Source organism: Empidonax traillii, unplaced genomic scaffold, assembly GCF_003031625.1.
Source record: "Empidonax traillii isolate 1590-97213 ecotype Southwest subspecies unplaced genomic scaffold, ASM303162v1 scaffold352:size1026972, whole genome shotgun sequence".
Lineage (NCBI taxonomy): Eukaryota > Metazoa > Chordata > Aves > Passeriformes > Tyrannidae > Empidonax > Empidonax traillii.
This window is the reverse complement of record NW_020955545.1, coordinates 468,786-494,525: the sequence shown is the minus strand read 5'-3', so window position 1 is coordinate 494,525 and position 25,740 is coordinate 468,786. Positions and strand designations below refer to the sequence as shown.

The 25,740-nt window shown below is 38.0% G+C and overlaps 1 protein-coding gene across 15 annotated transcripts in view; it reads left to right on the top strand.

The window, feature by feature from the left end:
- DLGAP2 (DLG associated protein 2) overlaps positions 1–25,740 on the top strand; it is a 457,096-nt gene that overhangs the window by 133,314 nt on the left and 298,042 nt on the right. For 3 of the 15 annotated variants that reach the window (XM_027892457.1, XM_027892456.1, XM_027892452.1), the window contains exon 1: positions 146–555. The exons of 10 other annotated variants lie outside the window; for them this stretch is intronic. Coding sequence is in view for 2 of the 5 variants with exons in the window: in XM_027892459.1 (XP_027748260.1) it covers positions 22,567–22,624 (58 nt within the window). In the remaining 3 variants the exon portion in view is untranslated. Of the gene's footprint in view, positions 1–145; positions 556–22,455; positions 22,625–25,740 lie in introns of those variants that run through there. 2 more of the 15 variants (XM_027892459.1, XM_027892450.1) reach the window with 2 other exon arrangements.

Below are 25,740 nucleotides of genomic sequence, written 5' to 3'. Positions count from 1 at the left end.
ATGACGTTTTGTAGGAAGTTGCCCATTTATGGATACTAGAGCAAATGATATCATCACAATAGGTGGCTCCTGTCTAAATAGGATCATTTGTGAAATAAGATTACAGGCATTTATCTGGGAAACAGGAGACAGAGGCACCTGCTTTATGTAATTGATATCCTGGGGAATTATTGTGTACAATAATCAAGAAAAATCTTCATTTCTAATTCTGTTATGTGGGAAAAGAACCTTTCTTTTTTCTGCCTGCATAAAACAAACCCCACTTCCACATGGAATAAGCTCCAGACCATGTTTTCTATTATGCTTGAATATATGGGACATGCATTGCAATCCTATGCTTGCCACACTGCTGCAGTATACTTGTTTTGCAGAGCTCTGTAGCAGGCTAGTCAAAGCTGTGACTAACCAGACCCTTGGATACATACTCTAATCTCTGGCCTTTATTTTTACAATGAATTTTATTTGTTCATTGATTGTATATTTTTTCTGATTTGTGAGAAGCTTCATGCTCTGTGTTTGGATGCTGACTGCAATACAGCAATAGTCTTTGATACGGTAAGTCAAAGATGACTCATTTCTTACTCTTGTGCCTTCAATTTATACTTTCTACAACACCAGCTCATCAGGTAGAAAATGATGTGTTAATTAATGTTGAAGTAGTTAATTTTCAACAGATGCTCTTCCCTTCCCTCCCCCCAGTACTTTGCACCATGTTTTTTTTCCTACTCATGAAAGCGATAGGTTTGAACTGTCTTTAAGTAAAATGCTTTTGCTGTGTTATTTTTAATAATACTGCCATCATTTTACCTATTCTCTAATTTCAACAATAGAAAAGAAAATAGATCACACACGGAGATTTGGAACTTAACATGTGATGCTGGAATACGATAAGTTCAGTTCAATGTTAACCTTTATTACAGCAAACACAATTCGAAAGACAAGAATCTTTTCGGGGATTTATACTCCAGATAAAGTAGAGGGGTTTCAGTTTTTATTTGAGTATTATTACATTCAGATACATCCAGCTACAAGAGCCTTTATTTTATGTGAAAGCAGTGGAGAGAAAATGCCTTACAGAAAGACAGTTTTCTTTGTAATGCAGTGTGCAGAAGATTCAGTAGTACTCCTTATCAAGTGCACTACAGGAGATAAGAGCAAAAAACCCCACTTATTTGCTGCACAGTGATAGGAGCCTTTACATTATAGAAATGTTGCTAACAAAAAATGCTATCAAAAAGAAATATTCTTTAAAGAGCTTTAAAAATGTGCTGTGATCACACACACACACACTCTTTCAGATAGCTAACATTAATTGTACAGTAAGGGTTGATTTGATATAAGAATTTTTTTTGAGAAACCTACGTTTCAGCAGAGGTCTGGAAGATCACTGGGTTACTGGGTCTCTCCTTCAGTAAAATTCATTCAATCCTGCTTTTAGGATTGGCAACTTTGCAGCAAGTGAACAGCATTCAAATGGCTTGAAATGTTTCGATATAGGAAGTATTCTCTGTATGTATTTTTTCCCTCTCATATCTTAAACTTTTCAAAAGTAAAGGTTTGGGGTTTTCTTTTTTCCCCTGAGTATTAGCCCTTCTATTTTTGGATAAGCCTACCCAAAAAATCAATAAATTTGTATTTGCCAGTATAGGTTTCTGATGTGCAGGTAACATAGCTTGATCTTTAGAAGTTTATGCAGGAACAAAGCCACAAAGGAAAAAAAAAAAAAAAAACAAGATCTGTATGAAATAAGAATAAAAGTTCAGGCTGACTGTCATCTATTCGCAAGCTGTAATTGCTGTTGTTTTTAAATTTCTGTGGAGAAGTTTGAAGGTTTGATTTCTGTAGTACCAGCGTGATTATTTTACAGGCATGCATTAATATCAGTTCTTACATTAATCATAATTAGTTCATGGATCCATATCTTTCCCTGTTTCCCTGTCACTTGAGACAGACTACATCCTTTTTATTTAGCAACAAGTGACCAAAATGATCATGTAGTGCCCAGTGCAGTAAATTTTAAAAGGTATCTTCTGAAACATGAAAACAGTCAAACAATACTTTCACTAGGTGCTTAAAATCAGTGTGTTTAGCAAAGTTGGTGAGTACTGGCATTATTTTTTGAATGAAACATGCTATTTCAAATTGCTAGCAGGCAGGTGAAGGTACTTCAACACATGAGCATATTAAACATCAGCACTGTGCCTGACATTATCCTTTGCTTTTCCAAGAAAAAACACAGAATAAAGGCTATTTTGTTCAAATAGTTGCATAATGAGATGTACTTAATATGTTTCATGGAAGCTTTTTCACTGCAAATGCTTTTTAAAGTGATCTAGAAAAATGAAGACATTTTCACAGATTTCATTTATGCATATTAAGCGAAAGCTGAAAGAAAGTGGCAGATACTGAGTGCAGAGGCCAAATTGCATGCTCTGTATTTCAGACATGCAACTGTTATGCAGCTTAGCTGATTAAATTTCAAATATCGAGCGGTTTGCAGGGTCCATCTTTTGGAGAACAAAAATAAAGAAATTGCTATGTAGTCACTACTTTCATTAGTCCACCTATTTTTAATTTTTTTTTTAAAATGCATTAATAATTTTTTTCCAGTTTTGCATCTCTTATAATTTCCCACTAAAAGAAAGCAGATTTAGCAGCTGCTTTTCATAAATAATAAAATACTTTAAAATTAATAGAAAAGATAATCAACATAATTGGAGCAATAAGCATACTGCAGGGCATATAAATAGAAGTAACACATCCATTATGTTTAAAACAGTATATCCAGTTCTTAAATTAATTTAAAAAATATAGAGAAGAAGAAAGGGCTATTGAAGAGAGCATACGATGTTTCACTTGTGCTTTATCTAATAAGTTTTTAAATTATATATCCAGGAGTCACAGAACTCTGTAACATAGATAACATCATATTAGTTATGCTCCATAAATTTTCCTTATTATTTTTGGCATTCTCTTATTGCCGATGTGTTAGAAATCTCAGCCGTATTTTTCTGAAAACTTTTTGATCTATGTGTTTGGTAGTTTTCTACTTAATTTTATGCTCTCACTTTTGTCATTGCAGTAAGCTTATGTAGTTAATAATTTGGTTCTAGTTTTGAGGAGAAAACCTTGAATTTGTGCTGGAGTACATGAGGGAAAATCACAAGTAACTGGACTTCTGTACAGTAAGTTTCATGAGTGTAGTACAGATGAGACCAGATAGATGTCTCTGATGTGAATATAAAGGGAGTTAAATGTGCACACAAAGGAAAGAATATGGGATCCACATTGCTATTAAAAAAAAAAAATCCTAATAAATTATTCTAGAATAGTAAGGGAAATTAGCTGGCTTTTTGTACCAATTTTAAAAAGAAAATTCTGTTCATTGATAAGAGTTTAGTATAGCGCAGAGTCTATCATTTTCTCTGAATACCACCAGCAATACTTTTTTCCCTTTTTATATATACTTTAAAAATTCTGTCCAAGGACAGAGGGCTGGAGTACATACAAACCCATACAAACCCACACATCCTTGACTGAAGACACCACGGCTAAATTAAACTGAATTGCTTTTAGTTTCTTGTTATGAAATATAAAATATTCATACCCGCAGCAATGAAAGATTTGCATGGATTGGTCCAATTTGAATTACATCTGTCATAGACTTTAATTGTCTTTGACAGATGCACTTGAAAAATTGATAATAAAGCCTGAAAATCGTACAGGACAGTGTCAATGCCAGCAAAGCAAACAGAAAGTAGCAAAGTAGTTCTGCTTAGCAAGCTATTAATTCCTCTTAGGAGTACATTAGCAAGGTACAAATAGGATAACAAGTCTGTTACTGTCAGACAAACCTCACAGTAGAACACTTAGTGATGTATAGAGAAAACCACATAGTAATTCACAGATTTCTTTTACTGAAAGAAAGTGAGACTGCATCATAGTTCCCATTAACATCTTCAGAGAAATGATAGGCAAATAATAAATGTTACTGCAGTGTTTGTGGCAGCAATAATTACTTGCAATACAGAGTCAAAGATTTAAAGGTGACCACTGCCCATCAAAAGAAATAGAGAAAAAGATCCAAAGTAGAAAAATCACTTAAGGAACTCGTGTTTCCATGATCTCTGAGAAAAGGCATTCTTTGGCATTTGGTTCAAGTTTTAGCTGATCTATATAGCCATGTGTTGTTTGTCCTCCTAGTTCTTAGCACTCTATCTGACATTTGATACAAGACCAACATTTTCTAGGTGACCTGCCATCATCAGATCCTTGGTTATCCAGGGCTTGAACAGGCTTCTGCTGAAGCTGATGGCAAAACACTTACTGGCTTAACTGGGATCATGATAAGGGCTATGCACCATTTAATAACAGAGGCCAGAAAATGTCAGGCTGCTTTTTGCTTGTCAGATCCAGGTACTGTTCCTGTGGGCAGAAATCTCACAACAGTTCACGAAGAGGAAGAGCACTTCCAGACCTTGTATACTTTACCCCTGGAGAGAGGAGGGGCAAGGGCAGGCCAGGCATGTTGAGATAAATATTCCTGTAGTACAGGAATATTTATGGCATAGCTGGTGACCGCATGGCTTGGGGGAGCCAGGTACTGTGCTCTGCAGGCTGTGCTACCGAGGAGCAGCCTGCCTGCCTGCCTGTAGCATCACGTAGCACTCTCTGCCAGGACTCCGCTACGGTCCTGCACTTCGAATGCCAAGGATCTAAAAGGAAAGCAGGTGTTGGTGATCAGATGTTACTTTAGCACACATCCACAGACACTCCCTCACTGTGGCTGCTCCTCCACATGATGACAAGGAAACCCAAACGGAGCTAATTCATCTACAGAAATTTTACTGTGGGGTTGGAGTGGGAAGTGAGCTCAGCATTGCTTTGAGAAGTGGGCAGAGTTCATATGTTCTTGTTTTTGAGGCAATCAGTCACCTAGGAGGTTCTTATTCTTAGAAAGCTATCCTTTGTGCCGGCGCTCTTAGAGATGAGGCCTGGGTTAAACTCCCCCAAACCTCACATCCCTCACCATTCACGTCAGCTTTATGGCTAGGACAGTACACAAAACTCAGAGGCTCTTCTATACATTTCTCCAGAAATTACTTTTTAATCCCATTTTTTTCCATCTGTTTTTAGTCCTATAAATTTCATCAATGGCTCTTTAAGTGGGATATTGTCATTTGGACAATTATTCTTGTATCCCTTCCCCCTGCCTGACTGCTGAGAGCAGCAGGAAAGAACTGAAAGAAACTAAAGAAATTAAAGGCATATTTTTTCTGTTCACTTGGTGTGTTTGACAGCATTTTGTATCTATTCACCCTCATTGTTTCCTCAGTGCAATCATTTGGCTTCTTCCCATTTGTGCAGGCATAGCAGCAGCTGAAAGGAGAAAACATCTTAAACCAAGAGGAATAATACTGTTGTGTGATAAAGATTGGCAGGCTAAATAGCTAAATGTCATGGGGACTCTTGATTTTATTGATTATGTGGAATCAATGGTATCTTCCTCATAAATGTGTAGTCCATATACATTTTCATAGACTTAATACAGGCTTAAATTATACCTTACAATTAGACAATTAATTTGTGCTGTTGCTCTGAACTGCCATCTAAGCATTTATCTCCTCCATATTTTAACTTAAGTTGTGGCACCATTTCATTATTCCTTTAGCAGATCCATCTGAAGAGGTTCACATCTTGCCCACAGACACTTTTTCCTTCCCACTCTCTGCGTGAAGTGCACTCAGTTGTGCTGACTTGGCTCTTTCTGTGGCCACACTCCAAACCACAGCTTTGACAAGATATTCTTTTTCAAAAACATGCAGAGACAAGCTGAACAGGCCTTTTTTATGAATTATTTTCTTTTGTCTGTGTGTGTAGTGCTACTTTCTTTGCATATCCCGTTTCACAGTTCCATTTTAAGCCACGCTAGATAACAGTTAGGTTGATCTAGGAAAAGATCTGGAACTAGGAGTAAGACTAAGTTCCAGTAAGAACCTGTTAAATCAGATGTACAGCCAAAGAAATATTAACAAGCTTGATAAGCTTACCTGAGCTAAAGGCTGGATTCCTAACATGGATTGAATTCATAAGCAGTTCTCTCTTGTGAGAACTACCTGCAAGATTTCTGCAACCAATTTTGATACAGTATTGCTCTTCAATATTACTGCAGAACAGGATGTCTTTGTTATCGGTATGATTTCCATTTCAGCAGCACCTATAAAGCAAACGAAGGATGAGGACTTCATGGAACTAAGCACTGTTTGAGTAAGACCTTGTTTTTATATCAGGAAGCTAAGGTGAACCCCTGTCATTAGTGCTCACACTGCAGATGTCCAAATGTGTTCAGTAGGGTGATGAAAGAGATAGAATCCAAGTTTGGGATGGTGAGCTAACAATATCAGCAAACCTACTTAGACAGAAATTTTTTCTGAGACGTCGGAGGCACAGGACAGTTGTCAGCAATAGTACATAGTAGAGTTGTGCAGTCTTCTGTGTGTTCTTTAGGTTTCTTGCACAGACTCCACGGGAAGGTAGTTCCATAGCCATCCCTAAAATCCTATTGATTTTGGTTCAGTTCACACCTTCATGGAGCTTCACGGTTCTTACTATATTCATGTCAATGCTATCATTGTGTCTCATAACACAACATTGCCTTATAAAGAAGGCAGTAATAGCAATAGTTTGGGTGCCCTCTAGATGAAAATGAATATGAGCTTCCTCTAGGTTATAGTGTGCTCTGGGATGAAGCCCTGTGGGAAAAGGGAAATACTTTCTAATCTAGGAAACTCCTTTTCATGGGACTGGGCACATCATCTCAGCCTTTGGTGTTTGGTGTCCTTCCAGGCTTGTTGTAGTAACAGTTTAGTGGATCCCTTATATGCCTATTGTGTAATGAATGCCTGCTTATCATTCTCATGCATCCCAGATAGAATTCCCCAGATTTCCTATCTAGACACTTCACCATGGCCAGGCTTTGCGAACAAAGATTTGAGAAGGGCTCTACCCACGCTTGCTACAAGCGCGCTGATGGCTAAAGAGGCCAATGCGAGAGAGACAAGTCCGATTGCAAAACGTACAGCAGAGAGACTCCCCAGGTGATACTGATGACACGCGATTCTTTCTGCGTTGTCTTTTCTCCTCGAGAGTGATCCTGCGTGTGTTCTCAAAAGCAGCAGCAGCGTTATAGATGGTGTGTCTCCAGGCCTCCCGATTGGAGGCCAGGGTAGACCAATGGTGGTGATCAATATGGCCAAGGCTGAGGGATTGTTTCAGGCAGTCCTTGTATCTCCTCTTCGGGCCTCCTCTATTGCGGCAGCCAGTGGCAAGTTCCCCATAAAGCACGATCTTAGGGAGGCGATGGTCCTGCATCCTGGAGACGTGCCCTGCCCAACGCAGCTGTGTTCTCAGCAGCATGGCCTCAATGCTTGTGACTGCTGCCTGTTCAAGGACAGATGTGTTGGTCACATAGTCAGTCCAATGGGTGTTAAGGATTGTATTGAGGCAATCTAGACACTGCTTTGTATTAAACCCCTTGTGTCTGATCTGAGCGTGAAGGTTTATTGATACATCTATGCCTCAGTGAGCAAGCACTGATATATATTTATTATAATCTTTAGATTCATTCCGATTTCTCTTGTTCTCCTAGGATCTCACATCTCCTGTACCTGGTGTCACCCAGGAATGGTGTAATTTGTGAGCACAGACAGGCATTTGTTTGTACACACACACAGACATACACGCACATACATAGACACATACTTTCTGTTAGCCAGAAGAGCAGTACTGAGATACTGCCAGATAGCACAGTTATAGCAGATTCTGACGTTGCAAACACTATAATATTTTGCAGATATTTCATTCTACTACTTCCTGGTCTGCAGAGGCTTCAAAAACAGTCTGGCTAGCTTGTTGGATTTTTTTCTCTCTTGTGGTATGGGAGTGCTGCATTACACAAGGCTCTTATCACCGATGAACTGGCCATTCATCAAAAACCTCGACTTAAGAACTCCTTAACACATTGTACTCTTAGTTTCATTTTAGTTTTGAAGCACTGAGAACGCCAACTAGCCTGAAAGGTGCCACATGAACCCTACTGCATTGAGCATGAGAAGGAAAGAGGAGAAATCATATCCACAAGTAGCACAGAGACCTGGAAATGAACTCAGAGGTTTAAAATTGTATTTCAAAAGAATATTGCTCCAATGGTAATTTAATGGCACAACTTCTATTTTACAGATTTCAGTTTTAAATTCTAGTAACAGATATGAGGCGATCAACTGCTATTATTTTTTTTTCATATAGCAGTTTCTATTTTCTGAATCCAATATGACTATTTTTTCCCTGTCCCCCCAGGGTGAAGTAATTTTTTTTTCCTTACTAGAGTTTTCACTTATGTTAAATTGTCATAACAAGTCAGTTTAACTGTCTGTGTTCAAATGAGTTACTCTGAAAATAAAAGAGGCCACCACATTTGAATTTCCAGATAGCATACCATTAGGAATCCAATTTTGGGGTATTCACTAGGTCGTGAAAATGTGAGATTTCCATGGAATTTCATGCTGGGGGACTGCATAGTTCCTGATCATGTGTGTATGGTACCTGTGCCCCTGCTCCAAGGGAATTCAGACATATCTGATGTTCTTGAAATTTTTTCAGAGACCTTGAAATCTGTGAACAAATCAGAACAGTACTGGGCATTGAATAATAGAGATTCCTCTAAATAAATTTAAAAAAAAATTTAAAAAAAATAATGTTTGTATGGTTAAATTTAAGTGGTCTTATTCACTCAGCTGTGATGTGTCATGAACAGAAAAATAACAATTGAGAACAGGACTCCAAGCTACTGTTTTCAGCACAGAAGGGGACACTGATTACTGTGCTAGCAGCTGTTCTCTTTAAATGAAGGACACTTTTACAGGCAAGTTGTATAGAATAGGAGAGGAATAAAATAAAAATGTGCCCAAGTAAAGGGAAGAAGGGATCTACCAGACCTTTCCTAAGCCTACAGTATCAGTAGATTCAGACATCTAACTGAATATTGTACAGGTTGGTTTCAAAATGAAGTTTCTATAATTTTCATTTCCTTTTTAACAAAAGTTTATAGTAGTATATAGTATCAGTAATATAAATACCCCAAGTTAATGTGGCATTTACTAGTGGGCAAAATTGGATGTAAGATTACTCTGATGTCCACCTAGGAGACACAAATGTGGTTCTTTCTGCTTAACACATTGCCACTTAAAGCTACAGCCTTGGCTCCTACTGACTTATGAAAAGTATCTATTAAAAATTATATTCATGCTGTTATGGGGTAAACTGAGAAGCCAGGAGAATCTTTTAGCTTTTTTTCAAAAGTTCAAAACCAGGATACACTCAACATTAATGATGCTCAATGAAAGTTTTAAAATACATGCTCTAGAATTGACTTGGTTTTCCTCACACATTTTATGCATCAAAAGGGACCTAGACAAATCAGAATTATAGCAATCTTGCATCAGCTGGAGACTTTTTCCGAAGACTTTTTTATAGCTTTCTTTTCTCTCTGTTAAAACAAGAATGAAAAAAAAAGTAGTGTTTCACTTGTAATGGCAACATGAAATGAAAAAAGAGCTTAGTATATTGCAAAAATAAAAGATATTGGGCAGATCTATTGTGGTAATAAGATATGAGTGGCATATGCTGTTGAGGGAGGAAAAAAAAAGTAAGCTCCTTGCCCAAGAAGTAAGCATAAATCTTAATTGAGAGGTGGAAGATCCTTATTTTCAGCAAGATGACATTGATTCATGTAGATTAATAAGGATATGTTTATAGATCATCTCGTAAAATCTGAGATCTGGTCTGGTGGAGGGGTTAGTGACTTAGCATTTATATGAAGCAGATTATCTTTTGAATTGCTAAGACATTAGTTTAAGTTATTCCAAGTTTACATTGCTGTAACTAAACCTTAGTCTGGAGAGTTGATTTGATTTCCCTGTGTTAACTTGGACTAAATTGCTTATTCGCACAAAATGGCCTGTTTGCCTCATGCTGTGCTCATGGAGTTCTTTCACTTGCCGCTGATGTACTACAGGGTAAAACATGCCTCTTCCAATACCAAAAAGAGTTGTCTAGGCAAAAGGTTGGAACGCCTTTCTCTAGACTAATATAAAAATCCTGCTATATAACCTTGATGGGAGCCTGAAGAAATTTCAAGGAGCAGTGTATTCTCCACCAATCTCTTTAATAATTCTTTTGAATATTGTTATAAAAATAGATAAACATTCTTCTGTTAACCTCTAATGTAACTTTAGTTATAATTACAAAACTCTACAACTGTGATTTGTTTTTGTATTGATGACTTAAAGCAGTACTTTTTATTTAATTAACAAAATATTTGATGTGATGCTGACTTTATCTCCAGAAGAATGTGTATTTCTGATTTTAGTCATTGTGGCGGGTTGACATTAGCAAGCTGCCAGGCCCCCACCAGCCACTCTCTTATTCCCTCTGTGAAGCTGTTTATGGGATGAGAAAAAGACAGGGTAGGTCACTTACCAATTGCCAACATGGGTAAAACCAACTCAGCTTGGGGAAATTAACTTAATTTATTGCCAATTAAAAAAGGTTTGGATAGTGAGAAACAAAGAGTAATGGAAGCAACACCTTCCTCCTGGCCTCTCCTTCTTCCCAGGCTCTACTTCATATATATATATATATATATATATATATATGAATATATAAAGTAGATATATATACCTGACTTCTTGGCCTCCCCCACCCCAGGCAATGGGGAATGGGGATTGATGTCCATCCATCAGAACTGCTCTCTACCACTCCTTCTTCTCAAGCATCTTCTCTGACGTGTGAGTCCTTCCATGGGCTGCATCCCTTCATGATGGACTTGCTTATGTGTGGGGTCTTAACAGGCTGCATGTGGCTGCTCCACCATGGAGGCTGCTCCACCACGATCCTCTCTATGGGCTGCAGGGGAATCTCTGCTTTGGTGCCTGGACTACCTCCTCCTTCTCTCTCTTCTCTCACCTTGGTGCTCACAGGGTTGGTTTTGGGATATTTTTTTGCAGGTTTTTCTCACTTATTTTTTCCTCACAATCTTTTATTCAGTGTTTTTGCCCTTTCTTGCACACACTTTCCCCGAGGCACCCCCACCTTGACTCAGCCATGCCCTGTGGTGGGTGGGTCGGAGCTGTCTGCAATTGTCTGTATCTGACATGGGAGGCTCTGGCCTCTGTTTTTGGAGCCCTCTCTCAGCCCCACTGTTGGTGCCCGGACAACGGCATCCTGTACCGTGCTTTTTTCTTTAAAAATGTTTAAAATAAATATTCTTAATATATTTGATTATCACAGTATGGAACAGCAGTTTACAGAGCCCAAGATGTGTTGTAGGTGTGGTGTGTAGAAGAACCATAAGAAAATTCAATCATGTAAGTTTTTCAACAGTGGCATCCTTCCTTTTCTCATGAGACAGAGGGTGTGTCAGGCAGGCCTGCCTAAAAAACAACACCTTGATGTGAAATTTCAAAGTTGTCCCGAGTTTCTTCTAATTAAAACCTGATCTATTTTATTCTGTCACCTTTGAAGATTTCATTGCACTTACTTTTAAAAGTGTCAATGAAAATTTCCAGGGGAGGAAACTCAGTTTCTCATGAAGTATTCCAAAATAGCTATATTTTGATAAATTTCATAGTGTTTCAGTTACTAAAAATGCTTTTTAAAGTATTATACTTATTCTAGAGAAACATCCTCCAGTTTTACAGTGGGGATCAGCTATTTCAAAAATGTTTCTATATGAGGAAAAATATATTTGCAGAGGCAATAAGATTCATGCCTTCTTTTTGTCTGTCGTTGATATGGTCCAGTCCATGAGAGGTTGTGTGGCATCTAGCACAGCAAAAAATCAGAGCAAATGTGCATCAGAGCAGCCTGTGTGTCTCTCTGCTCTCATCTCAGCCTACAAAGACGGGATGGGACTCTTCCCTTACTGCTAGAGATGGGGCCAGCCCCTGTTGCTCACAGGGAACACATTTCAGATTGAGGAGAAAAGCCTTGCTGGCAGGCAGCTGGTCTGGCTGCTTTTGTAGCACTGCACTGCATCCTGTCCTCCAGGAGCAACCCTTTTGAAAGGGTCACCAGGCAGCACATCTCCTTCTTTGCAAGTGGAGGTTTCACCACGTCCTTGGATGTGGGTTGCTCCTCAACCTACTGGTGCAGATTTCGTTCCAGATCACTTTGACTGAAACTCAGTAACAATGCTGAGTTCCTTCCTGTGCAGTGCAGACACAGAGAACAAATGGGTTCACGTCTTCAAAAAGGTCCCATGGCAATGGTAGAACTATGCAGTTGCATGTTTTTTAGGTGTCTGCTGGCAGTGACACTTGTGTAAATCCACAAAAGCCTATAGATACGTGAAAATGTAGCCTCATGTAGCCTATAGATAAATGAAAATGAACAGTGGGCTTAAACTATGATTTTTATGAAACCAAGCCCAAAGTAAGTATCCAAGAAAATGGTATAATTCCAAAAGAAAGTTAGACACCAAGAAAAAATGCACTTCTGCTATCTTGGGACTATCCTGATGACAGTAATGTAGACAACACATGCAAGTGATATGTATCATCTGTGAGCTTGTAATGCAGTTAAACTATCTGAATACACTCATACAGGACACAGTACAGTGTGCTCATCCTTCTTAGCAGGCATAACGATGTGCCTTCTAAAGAAGCCATCACCATGCTATTCCCGGTGATTCATTCTGCTGTGGCACTGAACTGCAAGGTGGAGATGTAAAATATATAGTGCTTATTTTCAATAAATGCCTTTTCTTTGTACAAATCTTGATTTATCTATCTAGCACTCTTTTTATTATTGCTACTAACAAATTCTTCTAAGAAATCTCTGATTTTGCTGCATATCTGTCATGCAGTTTCAGTGGGACTGACCCCTTTTTCTTAATGCGACTTCTTATTAGTTTTTTTTAAATATGCCTTTTCATCAAGCATAGCTATAACACTTACTAGTGTGAAGAGATAATAATGAGGAATACAAGTGAAGAAGGCCTGCACTGTGGTGCAGTGATGGCAGGAGATCAAGATGTTGGAGAACTGTGGTGCACGCTAAAGGAACCTCTGCCTTAAGCAATTCTACCTGTGGAATAGCAGTACTGATTTAGAGCCAAACACTTATTTATTGATGGATTGATTGACTGATCTTATTCATTAGGCTTCAGGCTTCAGTCTTGGTCAAAAGCCTCAAACTACGATGGATTGTCTTTCATTTATTTGATGTAATGATATTCATTTAGTCAGAATACTGCAAGTTAAGGAGGAAGATGTTAAGAAAAGTAGCTCCTGAAGGTAGACTAATAGCTTGTATACAGACAATTAAACTTACAAGAAGATGCACATGGTGCAGACTTTCTCTTGCCAAAGTTTGACAAGCAGGCATTTCCAGATTCTGGACAAAAATGTTGCCCCACACTGTGTCAATCTGTCTGTGCCTAAGGCTGACTGTCTCTTGGATGCATGGTTATTCTTTAATATCAGGAGCTTTACTCAGGCAGAATTACTGTGCAACATATTGTGCATCACTGTGTCTTGCTCAAAGTGCTTAGGGATAAATGCAACTCTGGCAGGAAAATTACTGTGTTCCTTTTCTGCTTTATTTTATTTTAATTATGGAAAGTAGTAAGGTTGTTTGAAGCAACTTGCATTAAATATACAAAACGCAAACCCACAAACAAACTCACCTAAAACTGCTCACAATATGTTATATGTTAAAGTGATAAAATAACTGAAGGAAAAATATTGCACTATGTTGTCCTGGATGAGTTTAAGAAATATATTGTAAAACTTTTATATTTACAAAATCATCTCTCCTTCTAAGTAAAAAGTGTTGCCTGAAATTTTTAGGAAAGAACATGACCTTGCAATGTTTATCTAAACTCACCGAGTCCTTGATGTTATCCATTGATGAAAATATATGCACATATATGTGTATCTATGTATATGTATACATATATATAGGAACAACCTAATGTGAACCTGTTGGACACTACAGCAACCTGCCTTATCCAAGCACATCTCTGAAGTGAGGAAAAATCATTATCCTTATTTTGAGAATTAAACAGAGGCTCTGTCACTTCCCTCACGTCCCTTAAGAGGCCTTTGGCAAAGTATGAAATTAAACCCATTATTCATCAGTCTTGCACTACAGCATAACTGCTGACCTGAGTGATGCACACACTGTGATATTCTTCAGTCTTTCATAAAAGTCATTCACCATTTTTTCCCCACATCTGGTAACTTTATGTGACAAAATTCTATGATGGCCAGCATGGCCAATATGTTTTCTCTAGTAATTGTGCTAAAACTTCATATATCCTATGCTGACTGAGGCAACCTCCAAATAAATTGAATCTCTGTAAAATATGGGTCTGTGTGCATCTGTGGGAACAGAAGATCTGGCAGAAATCTTTGACCTCACTGTTCCTAGAGCTGCGATTAGGAAAATTCAAGTGTGACCCTGCTGCAATATGTCTAACATAGTTCTGGGACCAACCAAGTTGTTAGGATCATGGATGTTTGCTACATAGACCTGAACTATTTAGGTCTGGGGATAGATTTGCCTCTTAGCTGAGCTAGTGAATGTATGTATGGGTCTTTTCTGGTTTGTCCAGTGTGCAAGACATTTTCATACACGCAAGTAAGCATAGCACATTGATTCATTTCTGCAAACTCAGTGTGTTACTAATGTAAAAATCATGATGAAGTTCCAGCACTGCCCGATACAGATATGTGCTTTTGATGCAATTGTTCTAATGTCAAAGAACACCCCTATAAACTCTGATAGAATAAAGCATTTAGTCAGAGGGTTTGGATAGCCTCCTATAAAGTATCGTACTTAGTAAAAATAAGTGTCAGTGTCAAGCATGCTTGACGGATAATAAAGACTTTAGCGGGTAAGGTATAACTAAATTTGTCATGAAATATGTCAACACCATTCCATCTAATTTAGTTTAGAATTGCAGTAATACATGATCACAGGGTACACATCAGCAAATGTGTATCAGGTGTTGTGGTTCACTCTTTTTTCTGAGTGTTATTTCTTAATGACCCTTCAGTCTGACTTTTATTAATAAGTTGCACAAATAGTAAAAAATGTTAGTCATTTCCGTTTCTCATTGCCTTCTCTGGGAAATGGATAAGGGATACAGGAAAGGGGAAAGGAGACTTCAGACTGTTGTATCCTTTCCTCATTTTGCATCAGTGTCTATAAGGAATCAGGAGACACAAAGTTATGATCACAGTGAAGGATGCGAAGCTGGAGTACTTAAGATCACCCAACCCTTTTGTCTTTTCCTTCAGACGTAACAAAGAAGAGTTTAAGAGATTCCCTAAAGGAGTAGCCTAGCATTATGTTCTTCAGAAAAACATGCTTTTGTTGGTATCTCTTTTCCTAAGGTAAATGATTCTTGTGTGAGAAATGGGCTTAGCATCACTAAAACTGATGATGTGGACAAGAATGGCACACATAAGCAAAAGTATATGATGATGTTAGTGTTTATCCAAAATCCAAAAGTCGGTTGCAGGGCCATTGTATTAGTCCACATAAGAGCAAACATAAATCCTATATTTTTTTAGTTCTCATCCTCCTTAGTAAAAACTATAGCAATGTTAACTATTTTTCATCATCTTCTGCATCTCTTTTAAAATATTTTTCTTTTTTTACATGTGTATCAATCAGTTTTAACTTTTTCTGGAGACCCTGCTCAGGCAGCAGTTTTTGGTAACTGTCTGAGTGCAAGTTCACTGCTTTCAATTCAGCTGCACAGATTAGAGAACCTTTAGTGTAAATGAGTGCGTATCAGCTCACACTTCTCTGAATTTCCATCTTTTCACAAATGCTAAAAAGCACAGGTGGACATAAACAGGTAATAATCACTCTTAGTGCCATTCTTCTGTTTTGTATTAATTTTGACAATTGACTGGAGGATGCCATGTTTTGTTAAGTAAAGGATTGTTTCTGATCTTAGGTGCATCTTGATGCAACTCTATGAGAGCTAGAGAATGAGTCTGTATCCTCTGGCAGAGCTCTAATACTTAGTTTACAGTATGTCCTATGAATATTTTTTTCTAACATGGGCGCTCTGTACAGAACTTGGTTATATGTGACATGCACACTAAGAAGCCCCAGAATAACTCTTTTCACTTTTTTTCTTTCCTTCCCACTCACTGATACATCTTTCTAGAATTGCTAATTCTTGTTTGCAGCTGGGAAATCTCATAGTTTTCATCCATTTCCTTAATCCTTGTCTTCCTTAAAGTGGCTAGTTGTTCTGGAAGGGTTGGACATCATTATGGCATCTTGGCATGCAATGTCACCAGGAAAAGACTTGATTATTCTGAAAGACCTTTGCTCTTTTGGTGTCTGATGTGCACTGTCTTGATTCAGCCCTCAGAGAGGCTCCTAAAACTGCAAGAACCTCAAGCCAAAAGTTAACAGCAGTTCTCAACTTCAGTTCCCTTGCTTAGCACAAGCAGGAATGTATATCCCTAGTCTGTACCCTGGGCCTTGAAGGCATCGTGACAGACTGTCTGCTCTTTTGTGAAAATGGACAAGAAACAACTTGATGGGGAAACTGAAAACTGATAATTTCCTCAGCATTGTTGTTTCAGTAGAAAAGGAGATAGAGTTATCTCCAGCACTGGGGAGCTTCATGGATAAGGAATATCTGCCTTTTGGAGAGGAGAGGAGAGGACAGGTATGGGGTCAGTTCTGTGGGCAGACTGTCCCTGAGGCTTCAGTAGCCAGTTCAGGGCAGAAAATCAGGGAACAGCAACCCATCCTGTGAAGCTACCAGCTAGCACAGGTCTCTTTGTCGCATATGAAAGAACCCTCTGCCTATAGCTTCAGGTCTGGCATATGGAGATGAGCCTTTTTTAATCCATCCTGTGTGTGGGTTCAACTTCTTAAAAATAGTTGCTGCAGCTGCACGCTGTGAGTCTCTGTTCATTTGAAGTAGGAGGGCTGCTGAGCAGGTTTAGAGTGGTGTCTTATTGAAGCTAAGTCTCCCAATTGCCTTTAATTCTCCTGGGGACACCTTTTGCAGAGGCCAGGATGCGGTTCTGCATATGAGCCAACATTCATATGAATGCATAAACACTGTTTCCTAAGCAAGTGTGAAAATGGTACCAAGAATTAAGAGCACACTGAATAGAGCTTTCAATTATTCATTGAGACCCTACTTCTTTATATACCTACTCTTTGGTATTATAGTTAGAAGTGTAACAATGTGTTTTCTACAGATTTTATGGATTAGAAAATCATAGGATTAGCCAGTCCATAAATTAATCCTTATGTATGTTAAGTAATTCACCAGAAAACTGGATGCTTCCTATATGGGAAATGAATAATTAATTTTGTTTTCCTGGTTAAAAAAGATCCCTCAGGTGCTTTTCTGTTTTCTGCTGAAGCTGAAATTTTTAGTCCTCTGACAATGTCTTACACCCTCCAGTATGTCTTGTTTCTATGGAGACACCAATGAACTGCAGCTTGCATTCTTCTGCATACCAGGTTGCTTCAGAATTTTCCCAGTGCTTCACTCTCTTCTTTTTTAATTAGAAATTAATCAATAGGTTTGGTACTCTGGTCTCATGCGCTCACATATACACACACAGGCACATATGATCCCTGTGACTGTGAGCCAGCCTATAAGCACAGTGTATGCTTTCAAAGTTTTAATTTAGAGAACAGCACATTGTATATTGAGGCTTATAATACTAGAATGGCAGTGTGGGAAGATAGATATCTTGTATGCAGTAGATGAGATGGGAGGATTTTATGATACTTCATGCTTTTTAAAAATAGGAGGGATGTGTGGAATTCTGGCATGGACTTAAAACATGTTGGGCTCTTTGAATTCTATGTTCTTAATATTATCTGAGTTATTGTTTGTCCTCATTTTCTGCCCCCTCTCCCTTAACTTTTATGTGAAATTTTGCCCCCTATCCCTTCCACCCCAAACAGTGAATTATTGCAGGATGGTTCTGTAATCTAATTATCTGAGCCATATTGTTCCTCCCCCTGTGAGCACAAGGCTTCCCCTTCAGGACAGTGGGAAGTAAACACTTGTGTGGCAGAACACAATATGTTAGCAAACAGCATAAGAAAGAAATTATGTAAATTACTTTGTTTATTAATTTAAAATGTACTATGAAGTAAACAGTATTATTAATTATCAAGAACCAGTGAGATTGAAATAGTGCCAGACTGGAACTTGTATGCCACTGTTAGTGAGCCCTTTGAAGTTAATAATAAGCCTTTTCTTCCTGCAAAGTAGTCTAAATTATTTTCCCCTGGTTAAATTCAACAGGCAAAATCGAATGAAGCTGTGCTGGTGCCCTGAGTTTTTTTTTATTATTATCTCAAATGACACTGAAATAAAATACCCAGTAACAATTCAAAATAGCAGTTGCAGAGGCCTCATAACAGATAAATGTTTATGTAAACCACCCAGTGATGGCAACAGATTATATCTGATGTTCAGTTTAAGTGCTGAGATGTATCCTGGGTTACTTTTTTCTCATTTTTTCTTTGTGCTACACAGCATAGTGTCTCCTCTTGCTGTCTCATATGTTCATTGTGGTCTCCTCTAGACAAAGAATATTTTTTTGGCTTTCATTTTTTTTAAACTACTTATAGACTTCTGAAGTTAATAGTAGTTCTTAATTCTACTTAAGCAGCTAGTAATCCGGTTAAAAATAAAGACTTTAATGATACACCCCTGACTAGTATTTCTTTTCAATATGTTTGTATTTATGCTAATACATGCATACATACAGATATATGTATTTTTGCATTTTGTGACAGTTTTTATTATCAAAACCAAACAGTGGAAAAAACAGTTAAGATTTTATATGAAAAATTTCAGAAAGAGTGCTTAGTTCGAAGTCTATGAACATTTATTGCACTCTCAATTTATTTCAACTATTCAGTATTTTTTGTTAACAGACAAAAAATAAGGTTTAACCTCTAAAAGGACTAAAGCATTACTCCTTTCTCAAGGATAATAATTGTAGCTATGCAAGCTAGCACATAACGGTTAAATATATCCTTGCTTTTGACAGAAGCTAGTGGAGTTGGAACAGGGATGAACATAGCTTATTAAATATAGCTCTTATGAAGACTGCTCTATAATTACTGTGACTTTTCTTTGTATCGTTATGATCATAGGCTGATGAAAACAATGAATTGAGCCCTTCAGGAGGCCGAGAACTATTCAGCCGTATAAAAAAGATCACAGCTATAGTAACAGCCCTGTTACTTTTCTTTGAGTAGTCTTTGTAAATAATACACTGTAAAGGTTAAATAGGTTCTTTCACTGAAGCTCCTTCCTCCACTGATGAGAGTTAAAAATTTAGAGGAGAATGCTCCAAGGAGGATCAAAAATTTCCATGAAATTTCATATATATCCATGAGCAAAATTTTTTATATCCTTGTTAATTGATACAACTTTTTAATGTATAAAAAGATATCTGCTGAAATTTTGAATGTCTGAAAGTGTTTTCTGAGATGAAAACCTCAGAATGAAGTGACCTATATATCCAAAATATTATGAGTACAAAAATGCCCAGTTGTCCTTTGCTCTCAGCTCTGACACTTCTCAGATCCAAAATAGTTGTGGGGATCTGAATTCAAATATTTTCCACCTTTTCTAAGCCATGAGATATTTCCATGCTTTTCATCCCTGAAAGAAGAACAAATAGCAAGGGTATATTCTTTTGGTCGGGATTATATCTGTTCTTCCCAGGTCTGTGTTGATACAACTGGGTAGGCAGCAGACCCCAATGTAGCTCCTCTATGTAATGAACTTGAACTTTTCAGCGAAGACCTTGGTCAGTGCTAAAGTCCACTGTCTTCAGGAGTGCCCTTGCTTGTGAAGCTTTCTCCCTTGTGTATTTACTGATAATTAATTTTTTAGAGGGTGGAAATTTGACACTTAAAACTTCAGCTGCTAGTGTCTTCTTAGTAATGAAGATTAATAATTTTCTTATTTTTAGATTTCATAAAGCAATTCAGGTTCACAAAAATCATGCAGTATTTATTCCAGACTTCCAGTATGAAGCAAATATGAATCAGTAGTTTCAAAGATGAAGTTAGGGATTAAGAATCGTTGGTATTCACTGTTGCGCTTGCAGAGCTGGAAGGCAGATAGGGCCAGGCACGTCTGAGATCAGGGATGGGTATGCCGCCTTTTCAAGCAACCACTTGACAACTCCTCCTGCGAACCAAGCCAGCTTTGTATTAAAGATATAAGGTTCGTTGCCTTGGCTACATGTACTGAAAGACTTATCTGAAGGCTCACATTCCTGATGGTTGTTATATCCCTTCTCATTTCTGGCCTAATTTATTCTCAGTTAGTGTGTTTGCAGGTCACCAGTAACTGTATAGGTAAAATAGGTCTTTTTCTTCTCTGTTTATGTGGGGGTTTTTTGATGTCTAACAGACAGACACCTCTTGTGATTCTCTCAGTTATGCTGGAAGTGTATTTTGAATTTTTTGTGTCTGTGGTACATTCATAGATATTCACATTATGTGTGTCTAAGTAAATAATATTATCTATTTAATATTATTTGTTTGATATCACGTACCCTTCTCCACAACTTTAAAACAACTTAATTGCTTTAGCAATTGCATGGAGTTAATTCAACTATCTCAAATCTGCATGGGTAAACTATAGTATGAAATAGTGAGTAAGAAGAGGGAAACAAAAAGGAGAACTGTAGTAAATAGTTTAAAACCCATTCTGAAGCAAATCCAAACTTTACAGTAGGTTTGGTTTAAAGAAGAGCAAGTACATAAAGCAGTCAAAATTTTGTGTGTCATGGTTTCCCAAATGACTTTCTGGTAATGCCGCTATTAAATATCAGTCAATTGAACAAATAATAACTTAGCAAAACCAATTAAAGGGATTGATTTTGACAAATGGACTTTTAGGCTTTGCTGCAGAAACCTTGGCAGATGCCCATTCCACTTGTCCGGTATACTGCTATAATGATTGGTCTCTGTTTCAGCCTTATTTAACAGTTTCATTAATAGTATCAAAGAAAGCAAGTGAACAGCATGTTAACGAAGTCAGCAGATGATGTAAACAGCAGGAAACAGAAAATACAAGACACTTAGAGATTAGACACATGAGCAAGAGGAGTTATCAATATCTCATATTCAGATTGAGAAAAATGAGAGGCTAATGCATCTGAGATAAGTTAATTCAGAGCTGATTTTTTATGGCTAATACATATTAATTAAATATACAGAAATATATACACTAAATTGCACTAAAACACTGTATTTTCAGGTTGAGAAAGATCCAGTTCGTAGTCAGTATAATACCTAAAAGGGCAATACTGTCTTTGGAAGAATGTGTAGATAGATTGTGTAAAAGAGTAAATAAGTATTTGCTGAGTTTGACACGAGTGAGTGGATTGTTGGAGCAATTCGCTGTTCTTCAAGCAGAGGAAATTTAAGAGAAAAGACTGAAATGTAATGACTGAGCAAACAAGGAATGGAGAGGAAGACTACTGTAATCCACATGCCTGAAATACGTGTAAGCATTTAGAGAAAATATGACTTATTTAGCATTACCACAAATTTAATATCCTATGAGGAAAATGTTCCTTATTATTTGAAAGTAAACTCTAACTATACTAAACCAAGAATTAAAAATTATATACATACAGGCTGTAAAGCAGAACTTAGTGCCAACTGATGGAAACCTAAAACAGGCCGTAGGCTTCCACTCACTCGCATATAGAAATGCCAAGTCTCTTCAACACCCCTCACTGTGAATGCATGTTGCAGAGTTCCTGAATTGTTAGATCTAACCTATACCTTTTTCCCCCTCCCCAACAATATCCAAATTACAGGAGAGGAGACTTCCTAAGTGCTCCATTCAGCAAGCCCAGTCCCACACAAGATCTAAAATATTTCCCCTTCCCCGGAGTGGTGACATGCACGCTGCAGGCAGACTGACAACTACCTCCTCCAGTTGGAACATATAATCATCAATGCCCTTCTGAGCTCATTTAAAATGTGACTAACTCGAGGCTCAGCTCATACATTGTCAAATCCCACTTGGTGAGTCTTGTTCCTGTTCCAGCTGGAGACAGGCCCACGCTGGAATTTGGGAATCTAGTTTTCACGTTCCAAAATCGAACAAAGAGACTCGGACTCATTTCTAGCTTTAGTTTGCTAAACTGCTGTCATGTCTGTAAGTAAAATGCTGGAACATTAATTGTCTGGGAAAAAAAAATGAATGATGATTTTAAGAGAGATGCTGAGGCTACTCAGTGCAGTAGCTTCCAGCTTTTTGGTGCTGTTCCCAGAAATGCTTCAACCATGGTGAGGAGCTCAATTCTCTAATTAAAAAAAAAAATTGTATCAAATATTTTTCAGCTTTACACTCTCAAATTAAAGCTTAAAAACCTCCAAGGAAGGAAAGGAGGCCAGATTGGAGGGGGAGGAGGTGAGAGGAAGGAAACGGGTGGAGAAAACCACTATATTCCCAAGATGCAAGGAAAGTTGAAAAGTAGAAGAAAAAATATATTAAATCAGTGTAAACTAAGAGGTAAGTTTAAGGCATTTTTTTACATTGAATGTATGTTTTGTTGGGGTATTTTTAGCAGTAAAATTTTGTATACTTTAAAAACATTTAAAATACATTAAAGTGAGGTAATTGCTTTTTTTTTTTTCCCAATTTCTTCTGCAATAAACTTGATCTATATTTTTATTAAACCTATCAAAGGATTTGTTGTGCTGGGATTTTGCTACTTTTCTGCTGTTGCTGGTTGAAACTGTCTATTATCTCACAAATGACCTACATGAAGTGAAGCAACATCCCATGGCAGCAGGCAGGTTGTTTTGGGGTAGAGCTCAGCTGCAAAAGTTAATTGTTTATGGAGATTTAATGGGCATCACGCTCCTACTTACCCACCTCACTGCAATTCAGTAGTGTGTTGGTGTAGCTTAGGAAAAGAGCTCCTGAAATAATAGATTTTGGAATAGTTAGGAAGACAGTTGACCTGTGTTCTTAACTTGAGGTCAGAGCAGTGTCAGGTATTATTTCTTAGTGTTGTTGCTGCTGTTGCTATTTGGTGTGTTGGCTATGCAGTGTTATATAAGTTAAGTTTTAATCAGAGACCACATGCCAGCTGCTGAATAGTAAAGCCTGGTACACTTAAAAGCTCATTTATTACTGGAATGTTTGTTGCTATACTGCCAAGAGCCTGCCAGAGATGCAACAGAATAAAAACATTGGTGATTAATATGATTATGCTTGTGTTGTTAACACCATGTGATACTTTGTCACAGATTAGAAAGACAGGGAGCAGAAATCTGGAAAAAGTAGAGGAAGGTATAAGGTGGTTCTGCATAGCTGTATCAGCTGAGCAGAACCAGGGGCCAGAGATGTACCTGTAGCCCTCAGTACTTACTGCATATATAGACCAGGTTACTTGCAGCATTTTTATCTTTGAAGATTGGGAACAGGGTAGGGCAAGCACGTGACAGCTGCTGAAATAGGAAAGCAAAGCTGTCAATAGTTGATGGTCAAGAACAATACACGAGAAGAGGTTTCTATGGAATGCTGCCACTTTCCTGTCTGATCCATATCCAGTTTCTGCTGTGCCTGGTCCTCTCAGGTTGGCGGTCATACTGTGTTTAATACCTTCTGATGTCTCAATTGTTCATGATTTTATCCAGTCTTGGTTTTTAACCTGTTTACATTATTGATTTCAAAAACGTTATGGAAATAGGTTCTGTAAACTAATGACATTGTCTTTGCTTTAAGCCTCCTGTTTGAGGATTTTATGGATTGCCTGAAGTGTTTCTACTGTGAAAAGTGAATGCTTATCATTGTCACCTTAATCTGTCTACTTATTGGCCAAAAACTTGTGGTCTGCTTAGATTGCTCCATGTGTCTGGTCATCCTTGTTCCTCTCTGTACATTTTCTAGCTATGCTACACATCCTCAGTGTTTCAGGTGAACATGTTAGCAGTTTGCTGCCTTCTGAAGAAACGTATGTCTCATAATAATCTTCCTTGCTTATGCTCACCATTTAGCCTTAAATTTTCTAAATATATTTTTCAGAGTTGAACTGAATGCTTAAATATTTCTACAGATAGCAGTTACATAAATATATGCATGGCAGCTGTGCACTTCAAGATGAATATATTATGGATGAAGAGCTTGAATGCCACAGTATTTTTACTATTTTTATTCAGACACATCCTGAGAGTTTAGCGTCAAATGGTCTAATTCTGCTCCGACACTATAGCTGGTGAATTATCCAGAAGCTGCTACCAGACTTCATGGGATCAGGACTGGTCCTGTCTGCTAGAGAACTGAGCTTGACACTACTTTCAGAAATCCTCTGAATTGTTCATATTAGGAAGTGCAGTCTTTTGTAGGAGAGGAAACCTGGGAGAGAAAAAACCACAACTGTTTAGGGGATGCAGTGTGGGACTGAGGGGAGCTAGAACATGGCTGAGCAACAGGAGCTGTGAGGAGCAGGCAGGGAGAGCTGGCTGGGAGAGCTGAAGAGCAAGGTGAGTAAGAGCACAGCCCGGCAGGCAGGCAGGCAGCAGCTGCAGTTCTAAACCCCTGAAGGCAGCGGGGCTGCCACTATTTCAGTCAGATAATCTATTGTCAGAATTTCTTTGAATATCCAAAAGGCCTTGGACAGCTATGAAGGTGAATGAGAATTCGACATCCCAGGACACCTCTGCGATTGTCAGCCTTCAGGTGACTCAACAGAAATAAAGAGCAATATAGAAATTATGTTTAAGAACAGACTGGGCAACTGATGACTCTAGCAGTCTTTATTTTGTTTTGTATAGATTAATGGAAAGCATTTTCCTCGGGCATTTGGAAACCATTGTCTATATTTTAAACAGTTTTAAATAAATAATTAATATGGCTATTTAATCATGACTCCATCACCAGGCAAAATTATCCAACCAAGGAAGTAATTTTAATTATATTCTTCCCATTGCCTGGTATGTGTTCTTGTTCTTTCTCTTCTTTGGATGTTTTGAACAGTAAGGGAACTCTTTTAAGCTGATACAGATTATTTTTGTACGGGACTAGAAAGAAAACGAATGTTTAAAAGAAATTCTATATAGAAACAGAGAAAACTACCTGGTTTGGGCATTTTCTTAAAGTCAAGTGCCTTTGCTCATCATTAATGCAACAGAATAGAAGTAGGGGAACAATCGAGATTGCTAAAAATGCCATAGGTAAAAATTAGCCATTTACTTAGGAATTAGCTGCAATCCATAGGAGTTGATGGGTTGGCATTAGTGCATCATTTACCAGGTGTGTTGCATCGGCTTCACTTCACAACAGATGTAAGACATAGAATGCCATGAAGAAATTTAGGCTGGCATTATTAAAGCTATGCAAGGCAGGAAGAAAAGCTGCCTTTGATACTGCTTACGTGAGGGGTTATCCAAATGTGCAAATAAATTGAATATAGCAACTAACAGCAAGCTGGAGGAATAAATAACAAAGGCAGTCTTCTATCGTGCTACTATGGGCCTTGCTATACCCTCTGACTGACCTTGCTAGGCAGGCAATACCTCTCTGACTTACATGGGGCAACTCTTGTAATGCTTCAGCACCAGTTCACTATTCACTCCAGTATTTACCCAGCTGTACCTGGATCAGGTTGAATGGAAACAAAA